This window comes from Podarcis muralis, chromosome 2 (genome assembly GCF_964188315.1).
Source record: "Podarcis muralis chromosome 2, rPodMur119.hap1.1, whole genome shotgun sequence".
NCBI classification, from domain to species: domain Eukaryota; kingdom Metazoa; phylum Chordata; class Lepidosauria; order Squamata; family Lacertidae; genus Podarcis; species Podarcis muralis.
The window spans coordinates 119,488,416-119,503,848 of NC_135656.1; the positions used below are offsets into that span (position 1 = coordinate 119,488,416).

At 49.1% G+C, this 15,433-nt stretch overlaps 1 protein-coding gene across 1 annotated transcript in view; it reads left to right on the forward strand.

Moving 5' to 3' along the window:
- Positions 1-3,765: 3,765 nt before the first annotated feature.
- Positions 3,766-15,433, forward strand: part of LOC114591085 (uncharacterized) — a 52,243-nt gene continuing 40,575 nt past the window's right edge. Inside the window, exons 1-6 of the mRNA XM_077923621.1 lie at positions 3,766-4,061; positions 5,529-6,026; positions 7,766-7,886; positions 9,252-9,334; positions 11,281-11,407; positions 13,419-14,161. Coding sequence (XP_077779747.1) covers positions 5,610-6,026; positions 7,766-7,886; positions 9,252-9,334; positions 11,281-11,407; positions 13,419-14,161 — 1,491 coding nt within the window. The 5' untranslated portion in view covers positions 3,766-4,061; positions 5,529-5,609. The remainder of the gene's footprint in view (positions 4,062-5,528; positions 6,027-7,765; positions 7,887-9,251; positions 9,335-11,280; positions 11,408-13,418; positions 14,162-15,433) is intronic.

The window sequence follows — 15,433 nt, forward strand, 5'->3', positions numbered from 1 at the left end:
GAGCGAGGGACTGAGGGACGGCGGCAGCTGAGGCGGCGGCGATAGCGGGCGGAGGAGGAGCCGTCGCCGGGAGTTGCTGCTGCTGCTGTTGCTGCTGCTGCCCGGACATGCCGGCCTCCTCCTCCTCCGCTGTCTCGCAAGCAACCCACCCTCCCCCCGCTTCCCCAGACCGTCTCCCCCCCCCACCGCCGTGTCCCCTACCTGTGCTGCAGCCCCACTAGCCCCAGCGTGATCACATGGGGCACGTCCAGCTCCGTGGGCCACAGGCCGGAGGCGATGCACCCGAACACGCCGCACTCCTCCCGAATCCCCAGCTCCTCGAATTCCATGGTGCCCGAGCGAACACGTGTTGTTGTCAGCGCAGCTGCTTCTGTTATTGCCGCTGCTGCCTCCTGCCGCCGCCGCCGCCTGGGTTTGAGGGGGGGGGCGGAGGAGGAGGAGAAGGAGGCGGCGGCCTCAGAGGCGCGAGTTCCTCTCCGCGCCCACCCCTTGCGCCCGCCTCATTTACATGCATACATTACGAAGGGGCGAAATTCCCCGCCTCGGGGCTGCTCCGCGTGGTGGAGTTGGTTTCCCCACCCCAGAGGAGCAGAGCAAGAGAGGTCGCCTTCGGGGCGGGGGGGGCTACTTTGTATCTGCCTTTGGACACAAGTTAGCTCCCGCTCGCTCTTTCTCTCTCCCCACAAGTTAACTTTGTTTCCCTCTCTCTTTCTCTCTGCGCGCGCGCGCTTCTGAGAGCGAGTTTTGCCCAGTGGCTCCGAGAGTGTAAACGGCTGGCTGAAGTGCTGAGGAGACCGCGAAGGGCGGAGGGAGCTGGGCTTCGCGCGCGACGGAAGGGGTTATTCCCCCCCCCCCTTATGGAAACGGGGTTTGAGGGAATAAGGGGTAGGGAGGAGACTTCGGTTTTTGCGCGACTGAGCAGGGGAAGGGGGCGTCGGCGGGCGCTCGCCTCAGATTGGAGAAACGCTACCAAAGGGTTGTGAGCGGGGGGGTGTGTTAAAAACATCCCTCCCTCCGTGGGTGGAGGAAAGGGGGCTGGGAGGCAGGATGTGGCCCCGGCGGAGAGTTTTAGGTGGCCCAACCCCTTCCCTTTCCCAATGAGGTGGAAGCATTGGCGGGTTTCTGCAACCGCGCCCCGCCCCCTTCCGCCGTCCGTGCCCCCCCCCTCCCTTCGTACGCAGCCCCAAAAGTGCCTCCGGACTCCGAACGCGCTTCTTTTTCGGGTCGCTTCCCTCTCGCGCGCTGCTCACTTGGTTTTGTTCTCTCCTAGGCGCCCGACTCGCCCGCCTCCCTCCCACGGCACACCAGCCGGTGTCTCACGGCACACTAGTGTGCCGCGGAACACCGGTTGGGAAACACTGACCTAAACCACGGGTCTCTCTGCCCGGAATTCCTTTACCTCAGCGCTGTTTACAAGACTAAACCCCCTCTACCACCCACAACAGCCTCCTGCCTAGCCTTTGAGACTAAGTTCGGAATCCCCTACTGAACGCCTGCGCAATGCAGTGCCAGATCGGGGTCCAAGAAAACAACCAAGGTTTGAAAGGAAGCAAATGACCTTGTGTTAAAATACTTTTGAAAAGATGCCACCGGACGACTCTGAGGGAAGACATCAGAGAAACAGTAAAAGAGCCACGCTTTCCCGGACTCAATTCCAAGACGGAAAACGGGGGAGAAAAGGGATAGGTAGATTAAGGCGTACCCGGACGACTCCGAGGGGTAGCGCCGGAAAACAGTAAAGTTCCACAATTTCCCCGGCTGCACTCCGCGTAAGAAATTGAGGGGAGAGAAGAGAAAGGCTTTGGCGTACCCAGACGACTCCGAGAGGTAAGCGCCAGACAGTAAAGTTCCACGATCTCCCTGGCCACCCTCCGAAGGGGAGAATCGGGTGAGAAAAGGGCAAAGTTAAAGCGCACCCGGCCAACTCCGAGGGGCTGCGCCAGAAACGAAAGAAGGAAAGTCTGGCTGTCGTGGGGACGTTACTTTCCACCCCCCTCCCAAAGTGTTTTACTTCAAAACCATACTCACGTTCGAAGATGTCCCCCGTGGATCCCGGGATCCTTTCCCCTTAGCCGGCTTTGACCTTGCCTTTGCTTCCCCTGGTTGGGCTTTTGGTGACGATTGATTACCGCCCGCAAAGAGGAGGCAGGGAGAGGAAGAAGGATCCCTGGGCTAAGGTTGCCCAGTGGCGCCTGATCCCCTCTATCTCCCCTCTCACCTTTGCAGGAGAACCAAGTGTCCCTGAGAATGGTCGCCAACTGTTGCAGGAAAAATCCGAGGGCTCCCTTGGACAAAACAAAGACACCAACCAGGATAACTTGGAGCAAAACAGCAGCCTGTAGGCTTGGCCTTTATTGAACTGATGCATCAGGGTGTTCCCCTCACTCGCAGGAGAGAGGAAAGACCCAGAAAACTGGTGTGCCAGGTCTTATAAAAACTTTTGAAATTCCCCTCCTCTAGATCAAGCCCACCCCCAGAAACATCATGCATACATTACAGACAGGAGGGGTTGAGGGAGGAGTTGTGGTGGTAACATCATGCATACATTACAGACAGGAGGGGGTGAGGGAGGAGTTGGTGGTAACCTGAGTGTCTTGTCACCTGGCTGGTTCCTCCCTTCCCCCCTACCCCTCGAGTCACTTCCAGGAGACAAAGGGGAGTTTGCAGCTTCCTGCCCCCAGAGGGAAGATCTGATCATTGTCCTTTGTTTCAGTCCATGCTGAATCCACTCCCATATGCAAGTTCTTTGTGATTTTGATTGTCTTCTGTCTGGGATCATCTGGGCAGGGCTCCTGCAGATGTGCTGAGACAGTGAAGGGATTTTGGCTGACCAGGGTCAAACCCCCCTCCCCTTTTCTTAGTTCTTGTCATATGGAGTAAAATAAAAATGGAACAGTGCAAATCCAATGTATGGTTGATTTTCTATGAATTTATAACAGAAATGTGGCGTATGTAGTGTGTGAGTGTGTGTGTGTATGAAGTTTGTACAAGCAGAATGATTGGGGTGGGGGGGTTCCTGCTACACCAGCCAAGTTAATGACACCCTTTTGTCTTCATCTGGGCTTGTTATGTCTGGAATGGCTACCTGTCTGGCACTCAGGTATCAGGATGCCAGGAATTATCACTCAGGCAGAGGGGCTGCTGAGTAGCTGAGCTCACATGTCTATATGAATTTCTGAAGTTTTCCCAGTGAGCCAGTACATAGATACATTTATCAGTGAATTCTTACATTTGGTATTGTGCAGCAGAGGCCCTTTGAATAGATAGGAAGAAACTGTGAGGAAGTGTTTTGTGGGGACAAATCACAAAAGTCACAAAAGCGATTGTGCTGATTTTGGTAGTGGGCTGCATGTGCATGATATCTGCTGGAGGGGCAACCACCCCCCAACCTATACATAAATTCCTGCAACACTTTACACAAAGCAAAAACCTCGGTCTTTCTCCACCTCTAACTCTTTGCTCCCTTGTGTCTCCTCGCTGTCAAACCCATTTCACTATGAGCAGAGCAGATAGGCTCCCACAAGCAGCTGATCGTAGAGGGTGGGGGAAGAGGCGAGTGGCCCATACTTCCGGTCATGCGGTGTGGGGCAGGAGCATCACGTGCAAGGCTCGGCCCCCAAACCTCTTTGGCACCCCCTCTCTTTATTTATTTATTTATTTTGCACGGTTGATCTAGAGACGCTGGATGAAACCTGAAGAAACGTGCACCTGGGAGGCTCAGGCACTGTTTTGGGAAGGGCGGCGGGGGGGGGGGGGTGGAGAATAGCTCAGTCGCTAGATCAGGAGGGTCTTGGGTTCGAGTCCCGCGCTGGGCAAAAGATTCTTGCATTGCGCAGGGTCGGGCTGGATGACCCCTGGGATCCCTTCGAACTCTACGATTCCTCCTGCACCTAACCTTCTAAGGGTTAAAGTGAACGGAGCAGGATGCCTAGACGGGAAGGCAATGGGAGGAAGAGGATGGGGCGGGGGGGGGTGTGGGGAGGGCGCCTCCCCCCCCTGCTTTCCTGCCCGGTTCATCTGTCTCTTGCAAGCGCTGCCTGGGTGGTCCCTTCTGGGATCTGGTGAGCGGGGCGGGGCGGGGGGGGCATGCACATTGTTTGTGCATTTGGGTGAAGGGGATCCCCAGGGCTGCGGGGGAGGGTGCATGGTCGGGGGGTGGGGCCGGGCAGGAAAATGACAGCTGGGATGGGGTGGGGGCTGGAAACCCCCCCTGGGGGGGGATACCCAGGTTCCTACTCTAGCCCAATGGTTGCCCTTAATTTGATTTTGAATTCATTTTGGAATGAATTGATTTTAGAATGTATTTCAATTAACTGATTGTGATTTTATGTTATTTTTACTGTTGTTAGCCGCTCTGAGCCCGGCTTTGGATGAGGAGGGCAGGATATAAATTTTAAAAAAATAATATTATTATTACGCCACCCAGTGAATGCCATGCAAAGAAAGGGGAGGTGGATTGTTAACCTATTGGGAGATCGTGGGGCCCCAAGAGCAGCAGGAGAGACCCCAGTCCCATTTATCATTTCACCCCATCCTTCCTTCCTTCCTTCCTTCCATCCATCCATCCTACAGATTTATTTATTTGATTTTCCATGTTAAAATTTACACTCACACCACAACATATTATATAAAAAACAAGATTCCCAAGAATCTTCTGAACTTCCCTTCTTTCTTTCTTTCTTTCTTTCTTTCTTATGCGGGTGGAGGGAATTTGGAGCAGATACGCAGCGCCGTGGGAATGAGTTAGTGTTGCCGCTTCCTGCGCTCCCTCCCCTGAATTGGCGTTTAAAAGGGTCCCAGCGACATGCGGCTCAGATGTGCAACCCCTGATGCGTGGAAGACGGGGGTGGGTGGGAGACCTTTTGCCGCTGAATGCAAAGAGCGACTGGAAGCTGGAACCCCCCGTGGATCGAAGACAAGGGGCGCCAACTGAAATAATAATAATAATAATAATAATAATAATAATAATAATAATTTATTTATACCCCACCCATCTGGCTGGGTTTCCCCAGCCACTCTGGGCGGCTTCCAACAGAATATTAAAATACAATAACCTATTAAACATTAAAAGCTTCCCTAAACAGGGCTGCCTTCAGATGTCTTCTAAAAGTCTGGTAGTTGTTGTTCTCTTTGACATCTGGTGGGAGGGCGTTCCACAGGGCGGGTGCCACTACCGAGAAGGCCCTCTGCCTGGTTCCCTGTAACTTGGCTTCTCGCAGCGAGGGAACCGTCAGAAGGCCCTCGGCACTGGACCTCAATTAGCAGGATTAATGCAATAACCTGCAGTTTTATAAGAGTATATATTTACAGAAGATAAATAAATGAGCAAGTAAAATGAACTTGAAGATGCAGAAGACATTAAAAAAATTAAGGGACCGCAGAAAGAGGGAGGAGGAAGTCACAATTTGGAAATGTTAAATAGATTGTAAAACTAATGAAATGCATATATTTGAAAAATAAATAAATAAATAAATAAATAAATAAATAAGACAATAATTCTCTAACAAGACAATATTTTGGCTTTGCAGGAATTGGTGTAACACCTCTGGTCAGCGCAGTCTTTGAAGAAGAAGGGAGATTCAGAATATTCTTTGGAGCCCGGATCGGTGATGGACAAGCAAGACTTAGCTGGGCCTACAAGAAGAAGAGTGTCTGATGACTTCAACATTGGGAACAGCAGGGAATTTTTGGAAAGAACCACGCAGGAGATCCTGGGCGAGGAGGATGCCCTCAGCTCAGATGTACAGCGCCAGCAGTTCAGGCATTTCTGCTACCAGGAGGCCAAAGGGCCCCGAGAGGTTTGCAACCGGCTCCACCGCCTTTGCCGTCAATGGCTGAATCCAGAGCGACACACGAAAAATCAGATCCTGGACCTGGTGATCCTGGAGCAGTTCCTGGCTGTCCTCCCCCCGGAGATGGAGAACTGGGTGAGGGAATGTGGAGCGGAAACCAGCTATCAGGCGGTGGCTCTGGCTGAAGGTTTCCTCCTGAGCCGGGCAGAGGACCAGAAGCAGGAAGAGCAGCAGGTGAGAGCTTTATATCCTAATTTTTAGGGGGCAGGAGTGTGAGGGAGGGTACCCCATAATTGCTTTTGCCGGGAAAGAAATCACACATAGATTGCGAGTTTCCTTGGGCGTGGAGACTCCAGAATATTTCTGTGTCATCTGGTGGAATTTTATTTCCTAGGCTTTGGACTTTGATGCTCAGTATTTGCTATCCAGGCCAGCTCAGGAAATATTGGTGTCTTGATAAATATTGGTGTACCACCACTACTTAGTGATTGTTTGCATGATATATACAAAAGGTTGTTGAGCTTTTATTTTCCTATGGTGAGAGTTGTTTGGGGGCTTTTATTGGATTTTAAAAGCATTTTTTAATACAGTGGAACCTTGGTCTTCGAACTCCTCCATAGTCGAATGTTTCAGTTCCCGAACGTCAAAAACTTGGAAGTAATTGCTCCGGTTTTCAAATGATTTTCGGAAGCCGAATGTGCTATGCGGTTTCCATTTTCATAGAATCATAGAGTTGGAAGAGACCACAAGGGCCATCGAGTCCAACCCCCTGCCAAGCAGGAAACACCATCAGAGCACTCCTGACATATGGTTGTCAAGCCTCTGCTTAAAGACCTCCAAAGAAGGAGACTCCACCACACTCCTTGGCACCAAATTCCACTGTCAAACAGCTCTTACTGTCAGGAAGTTCTTCCTAATGTTTAGGTGGAATCTTCTTTCTTGTAGTTTGGAACCATTGCTCCGTGTCCGCTTCTCTGGAGCAGCAGAAAACAACCTTTCTCCCTCCTCTATGTGACATCCTTTTATATATTTGAACATGGCTATCATATCACCCCTTAACCTCCTCTTCTCCAGGCTAAACATGCCCAGCTCCCTTAGCCGTTCCTCATAAGGCATCGTTTCCAGGCCTTTGACCATTTTGGTTGCCCTCCTCTGGGCACGTTCCAGTTTGTCAGTGTCCTTCTTGAACTGTGGTGCCCAGAACTGGACACAGTACTCCAGGTGAGGTCTGACCAGAGCAGAATACAGTGGCACTATTACTTCCCTTGTTCTAGATGCTATACTCCTATTGATGCAGCCCAGAATTGCATTGGCTTTTTTAGCTGCCGCGTCACACTGTTGGCTCATGTCAAGTTTGTGGTCAACCAAGACTCCTAGATCCTTTTCACATGTACTGCTCTCAAGCCAGGTGTCCCCCATCTTGTATTTGTGCCTCTCATTTTTTTTGCCCAAGTGCAATACTTTACATTTCTCCCTGTTAAAATTCATCTTGTTTGTTTTGGCCCAGTTCTCTAATCTGTCAAGGTTGTTTTGAAGTGTGATCCTGTCCTCTGGGGTAATACATTTCCCTAATGTATTGAGGCTTCGGCTTTTCAGTTTCCGAACGTTTCAGAAGTCGAACGGTCTTCTGGAACGGATTACGTTTGGAAACCGAGATTCCACTGTATAAAAAAAATCGCCATGCTTGCCATACCTGTCCGGGTTTCCCTGGACATTTTGCCAGTTTAACAAAAATCCGCCCGGACGTCATTTTGCAGCCCAATTCCAGGATGTATCCGGGAAAACCAGGATGTATGATAGCTCTGTAATACCCTGCTATTTGGGATGTTAATAATGTCAGTAATAAGAATAATAATTCACACATGAAAACCCCTGCTTCCCATCATTTCCCAACCTTTTCTGAAAGCGTCTCAAGCCGCTTCCTCTGATATTCCTTTTCTAATCCTGCTCCCCATCCCCTGTTTCTGGCAAAGGGCCTGTTTGCAGAAGGGGCCGCTGGTTTCCCTGAGGCAGAGAAGACTCCTTTGGATGCCAGAGGGAGTCCCCTGAGATGGATGGTCGTGCAGGAAGGGGAACAAGGTGCCGCCATACCAGGTAAGGATTAACGGGGCAGGCCTTAACTTGGTCTGATCCGCTGCTATGCAATTAAGACACTGGATGCAATAAAGACAGGGCAGCCCAACCTCTCAGAGTAAGTGGGCTGCAAGAATACTTTGACATGACACAGGGAGTGAAGACAAAATTTGATGCCCCCTCTCCAGGTGGTGCTGTGGGTTAAACCACAGAGCCTAGGGCTTGCCGATCAGAAGGTCGGCGGTTCGAATCCCCGCGACGGGGTGAGCTCCCGTTGCTCGGTCCTTGCTCCTGCCAACCTAGCAGTTCGAAAGCACATCAAAGTGCAAGTAGATAAATAGGTACCGCTCCGGCGGGAAGGTAAATGGCGTTTCCGTGCGCTGCTCTGGTTCGCCAGAAGTGGCTTAGCCATGCTGGCCACATGACCCGGAAGCTGTACGCCGGCTCCCTTGGCCTATAGAGCGAGATGAGTGCGGCAACCCCAGAGTCGGCCACGACTGGACCTGCAAGACAGGGCCTGCAAGACAGAGCTGTTCTGCCTGGCCTTTGGTTTGGACTCAGTCTGACCCTTATGTTTCCCTCACCTTCTGGTTTTGATCTATGGCCTACTATTAAAATGAGGCTGCATTTTAAATTGTATTTTCAACCTGTATTTTAAATTGGTTCCCCCTCCCATTATGTTTAAATTATGTTTAAAGGGACGCGGGTGGCGCTGTGGGTAAAACCTCAGCGCCTAGGACTTGCCGATCGCATGGTCGGCGGTTTGAATCCCCGCGGCGGGGTGAGCTCCCGTCGTTCGGTCCCAGCTCCTGCCCACCTAGCAGTTCGAAAGCACCCTTAAGTGCAAGTAGATAAATAGGTACCGCTTTATAGCAGGAAGGTAAACAGCGTTTCCGTGTGCTGCGCTGGTGCTGGCTCGCCAGAGCAGCTTCGTCACGCTGGCCACGTGATCCGGAAGTGTCTGCGGAAGGCGCCGGCTCCCGGCCTCTTGAGTGAGATGAGCGCACAACCCCAGAGTCGGACACGACTGGCCCGTACGGGCAGGGGTACCTTTACCTTTTACCCATTATGTTTTTATTGTAATTTTACTGGTATTAGCTGCCCTGAGCCCGGCTAATACCGGCGGGGGAGGGCGGGGTACAAATTAAAAAATATTATTATTATTGTTTTTGTTGTTGTTGTTGTTATTCCACATGGAGGAAAACGCTTGATTTGTAAGTAATGGCCTACGAGGAGTGGAGATGAATAAAAAAAAGGGGGGGACCTAAACATTCAGAGTGTATAAAACGGGTGAGACAATCTGTAAACTTACCTCAGTGTGTATTTTCAACATGTGCCTCTTGGCTGATTGGCTGATGTCTCTTTCCCCCTCCTTGTCTCTCGCAGGTGATGGAATGATGCTGGAAGGACCATCTCGGCTGCATCTTCCTTCTGGCAGAGGGGAAGCAGTTGCCATGGCAACAGATCAGGTAGGGGAAAAGAAGGGCTGGGGGGGGCAGTCCCTCTGCCCGCTGCCACCTCCCTGGGCCTGACCGAATCTCTCTCCTTCCCTTTGATTCTTCCTTTGACGAAGGCTGTGGGTGCCCATCATTAAGGTTTAAATCCTTATTTCATTTTTAGAAATAAAGTGATACGGGGGGGGGGGGGAGTTAAGGGGCGAAAAGAACCCCGATGTGCGTAAGAAAGAGAGAAAAAATGAGTTTAAAAAAAACAAAGTGCAAAAGCCTAATGTAATATACTCCCATACATTCTTATATAAATTGATGCTGTAATAATAATAAATAATTATCCTCTTTTCTTGCTTTTTTAAAATAATTTTTTATTAGTTTTACATAAAGTTGTACACAATAAACATAGCCATGCTGAGGAAAAAATAAAAAGAGGTTCTTTCTAATCTTCAGACCTCCTTCCCTCCCACCCTGGGTTCCATTTCTTAAAAATAAAAATAAAGGAATTCCTGCATCATTTACTGTTATCTATCTGCGATATAATGATAGTAACCAAAGTTCATTTTACTTTGCAAGTGTCATTGCATTCCTGCCAAGGATTTCAACTGCCTACAGTGGTCTTTCGAATATATTAAAAAGGTTATTCCAGTCTTCTGAAAATACTTGGTCTTCCTGGTTGGTGATCTTTCCCGTCACGTTTTGCCATTTCTGCATATTCCATCGCCCAGTCTTCTCTGAGCGGTACTTCTCCTTCTTTCCATCTCTGGGCCAGAAGCATCATCCTAATACTACTACTACTACTATTACTACTACTACTACTACTACTACTAATTTATTATTTAAACCCCGCCCATCTGGCTGGGTTTTCCCAGCCACTCTGGGCGGCTTCCAACAGAATATTAAAATACAATAATATATTAAACATTAAAAGCTTCCCTAAACAGGGCTGCCTTCAGATGTCTTCTAAAAGTCTGGTAGTTGTTGTTCTCTTTGACATCTGATGGGAGGACGTTCCACAGGTCGGGTGCCACTACCGAGAAGGCCCTCTGCCTGGTTCCCTGTAGCTTTGCTTCTTGCAATGAGGGAACCACCAGAAGCCCTCAGAGCTGGACCTCAGTGTCCGGGCAGAACGATGGGGGTGGAGACACTCCTTCAGATATACTGGACCGAGGCCGTTTAGGGCTTTAAAGGTCAGCACCAACACTTTGAATTGTGCTCAGAAACGTACTGGGAGCCAATGTAGGTCTTTCAGGACCGATGTTATATAGTCTCGGTGGCCGCTCCCAGTCACCAGTCTAGCTGCCGCATTCTGGATTAGTTGTAGTTTCCGGGTCACCTTCAAAGGTAGCCCCACGTAGAGGGCATTGCAGTAGTCCAAGTGGGAGATAACCAGAGCATGTACCACTCTGGCAAGACAGTCCACAGGCATACATTGATATTAATAGCCTGCTACTTCCTGTATGAACTCATATTCCAAATGTTGACAGATTTTATCCTGGTTTAAAATCCTGGACAATAAGACCCGGCCACCTTTCCTTTGTCTAGCCTTATGGATTTTGCTGGTAGATCATGTTTAAAGATAAAGGGACCCCTGACCATCAGTTCCAGTCGTGGCCGACTCTGGGGTTGCGGCGCTCATCTCACTTTACTGGCCGAGGGAACCGGCGTACAGCTTCCAGGTCATGTGGCCAGAATGACTAAGCCGCTTCTGGCAAACCAGAACAGCGCACGGAAACACCACTTACCTTCTGGCTATTTGTCTACTTGCACTTTGAGGTGCTTCCGAACTGCTAGGTTGGCAGCAGCTGGGACCGAGCAACGGGAGCTCACCCCGTCGCGGGGATTCGAACCGCCGACCTTCTGATCGGCAAGCCCTAGGCTCTGTGGTTTAGACCACAGCGCCACCCGTGTCCCAGATCATGTATATGTTCCCTTTAAAGAGGAACATGTTAATCTTTCTCTTTTAGGGTCCCGTGTCGTTCCAGGATGTGGCTGTGCATTTCACTGAGGAGGAATGGGCTCTGCTGGATCCTGACCAGAGAGGGCTGCACAAGGAAGTAATGGAGGAAAACTGTACGGTCGTCGTCTCCCTCGGTGAGGCTCCGTGTTTCCCTCGTGTTTCTGAGGTGATCCTGAAGCCATCCAGGATTTGGCTTGGCTTTTATTATCTATTTTGTGTTCTTATTTTGTATTTTAATATCATAGCTGTCAGAGCTGCCTCAGGTCCCAGCTCACAAAGGATCAACGCCAGATCGTTGTTATATGAAACAGTCTTTATTTAAGTTCTGCTTCGCTTTTACATTCTCAGCGTGCACCTCTACGTCTCGAACCCTAGACCGCTGAAGCTCCGTCTGAGTCTCCTCCCCCCAGGCACCAGTTTAAGACCCTAGCCTTGCTCCACCTCTTCCTTTGCTCTTTCCTCCTCTGGGTCCTCTTGCCCGCCGAGGACTCGCCCTTCCTAGACTCTTCAGACACTGAGTCTCCTGAGTCCTCCCCCAGCCTCCGGCGGGCTTTAGGACCTGGTTCCCACTCCGGGCTGTCAGCTGTCTCGCACGCCTGTACATTTGAACTTGGCGCGCGCGCGCAGCCCGACACCTTCCTCCTCACTGCTACACAGCTCCTGTCGCTACTCTCCTCTCCAGGGGTGCTGCCTGGCTCTGACTTCCCCTCCATTTCCTCACTCTCCGACAGCCCAAACTCCTCTTCCCTCCCCCCTGGACTGGACGCTGGCTCTGTCCCCAGGGACTCTTCCCCCCCACTGCGCTCCGGTGGGGAAACTGGTCCTGATCTCCAGCTACTACTTTGGGAGTCTCCGCTGGCCCCTTGCTTCTGGTGCGTCCCCCCTGGGACCCCCATCTCCCTGGCCATCGGCGCCCCCTTCTGGGAATCTTCTGATTCACTGGAGAGGCTTATGGAATCTCTCGAGTCACTGTCATTCTGTCCTCCGCTACCCTCAGATTCCTCCCCCTCGCTCTCCATATCCTCTCTCCCCTGCGCCTCTGCTCCTGAGCCCCTGACAATAGCTGTCAGTGTTTCCCTTTTTTTAAGGGAAATTCCATTATTCTGAATAGGATTTCTCACAAGAAAAGGGAAAAAGTTGACAGCTACGTTTAATATTATGGAACTCCTGAAGAGCTTTGGGTAAAGGGCGCTATTCAAATTTTAATAAGTAAGTACAGTCGTACCTTGGTTTTCAAACAGAATGCGTTCCGGAAGTCTGTTCAACTTCCGAAACGTTTGGAAACCAAGGCGCGGCTTCTGATCGGCAGCAGGGGCGTCCTGCAGCCAATCTGAAGCTGCAGAAATTCCGCCGGGCGTTCAGCTTCCAAGGCAAAGTTCAACATTGTTTGTGAACTAAGCTGTTTGAAAACCAAGGTACGACTGTAAATAAATAAAAATTCAGATGTTGCTGGATTTCACCTCCTGCCATCCCAGACTATTGATCCTTTTAACTTTTTTGTGGTTTTATTGTTATGGCTTTGTTTTCATTTCTGCAAACCGTTTTGATGTATCTTTTTTAAGGATACTGCACTATATAAATATAGATAAATAAATCTATATAAAATCTGTTTTAAAGTCCTTAAATGACTTTTAAAGGACTTAAAGGAAATGGCCAAAATTTTATTTATTTATTTATTTATTTATTTATTCATTCATTCATTCATTCTAGAAATTGTAAAACAATAACAGCAGCAGCAACAACAACAACAGCAACAACAACAACCCATGAACATCAACATAAACTAACAGATTTATGCCCCAACCTCATGCCCCACCCTGCTCCACTGCTGGCATATATAAATGCTAAAATTCAAACTTTATACATCAGTTTTTCTATAGTTCTGTAATTCCACCTTTCCATATAAATGAAAAACCTAATTGAATTCTTTTTTAAAAAATATTGCAAAACGGAGATTTTTTTAGATAGGGTTATATATATCGGAATATATATATAAAACCCATAGTTGCAAAACAACATCAGAAACGACATTCTGTTTTGTAAATTACCATCCTACCTTGCTTCAGATGTTTCAAGCACTGGAATATATACTATGTGATTTGGGGCTCCATTTCTATCTCAGTCTCTTTCCTGTTTTCATTGCAGCAGGTGGAAAGGGTTTTCAGTGTGATTCCAGCCCCACCACGCCTCAAAGGACGCCTACAAATGACAAACCATATCAGTGCCAGGAATGTGGAAAGAGCTTCGCTCACAAGTGGGTTCTCACTAATCATCAAAGAATTCACACAGGGGAGAAACCATACAAATGCTTGGAGTGTGGAAAGTGCTTCACTCGGAAGGTGAACCTCATCCCTCATCAGAGAATCCACACAGGGGAGAAACCATACCAGTGCTTGGAATGTGGAAAGACCTTCAGGCAGAAGAGATATCTCACTTCACATCAAACCATTCACACAGGACAGAAATTATTTCAGTGCTTGGAGTGCGGAAAGAGCTTCAGGCACAATATAACTCTAACGAATCATCAAAAATTTCACACGGGAGAGACGCCTTATCAATGCTTAGAGTGCGGAAAGAGCTTCATCAGTATTTCCCACCTTACGTCCCACCAAACACTTCACACAGGGGAGAAACCATATCAGTGCCCCGAGTGCGAGAAACGCTTCACTCAGAAGAGTCACCTGACCTCTCACCAAACAATTCACACAGGGGAGACGCCATATAAATGTTTGGAGTGTGGGAAGTCCTTCCGTCTCAGCAGATACCTCACTTCTCATCAGAGAATCCACACAGGGGAGAAACCTTATCGGTGCTCAGAGTGTGGAAAGAGCTTTGGTGAAAAGAAGACTTTAGCTTCTCATCAAAAGAATTCACACCCTGGGGAAACTGTGTAATTGATTAGAGAGTGGAAAATACTTATGTCTGAACAGTAATATCATCATTTGTAGACTGTCACTGTTGGAGATGCGATAAAAAGTTATTTACAAAAACAACAACCCAAAAACCAATGATCTCATAATTCACCAAGCAGAATCCATATCAACATCACCTCAGCATTACTGCACACCTTCAACATCAACGAAGAATCTACACAGGGAAGAGACTAATCCTTTATTCAGAAGATGCACCTCACTCTTCTGCACTCAGGAAAAACTGTAGAACGAGATTCTATCACTCACTGTAGAAATGAATGCCAAGCAAGGAGTCCTATTAATGTGCTGACAACAAAGAAACCTGTTTTTAAAATTTGATTTCCACTTGCTTTAGTAACATAGAGAGAAATTACAGCCTATAGGTAATTGAATGGTGGTCCAAAATGTGGTATAAATCGTGACAGGGGACAGCTCCTGCTAGGCTTCCACTCGTCCCCGCACAATGTCCCGCCAAAGTCTTTTTGGGAATTTAAGGTCACCTTCCGAGGTGGGATATGAGTAGCACCTAAGCAGAAATGCTGTTTGCTCAAGTGAGTTTGTCTCAAACACAGATACACCCACGCTGTTTGGTTTGGGTAAAAATTGACTCCTGAAAGCCCAAAGGAACAGAATCCAAATACACTCTGTATGCTAAGGGGCTTATTCCCAGAAATTGAATATTGCCTCTTTTATCCATAACTTTTTACAGTGTCTGAGGAAAAGCTGAGTTCACTTTTGATATGTACAGTACTATAAGTGGGTGGTGCTGTGGTCTAAACTACAGAGCCTAGGGCTTGCCAATCAAAAGGTCGGTGGTTCAAATTCCCGCGACGACAGGGTGAGCTCCTGTTGCTCGGTCCCTGCTCCTGCCAACCTAGCAGTTCGAAAGCATGTCAAAGTGCAAGTAGATAAATAGGGACCGCTCCGGTGGGGAAGGTAAACGGCGTTTCCGTGCGCTGCTCTGGTTCGCTTAGTCATGCTGGCCACATGACCTAGAAACTCTACGGACAAATGCCGGCTCCCTCGGCCTATAGAGCGAGATGAGTGCGCAACCCCAGAGCTGTCTGTGACTGGACCTAACGGTCAGGGGTACCTTTACCTTTCTAAGAACGACAACCGACCTCAGCAGAGCCAGCAGGGGAATTTTTATTTTTTTTGCTTGAGGCAGAATAGGAAATGGGGGCCCGCTCCCTAAGTCAAAGTGTGGAATATCCAAAGCTAGGGAAGCTATTCTAGTCCCCCAGGCAC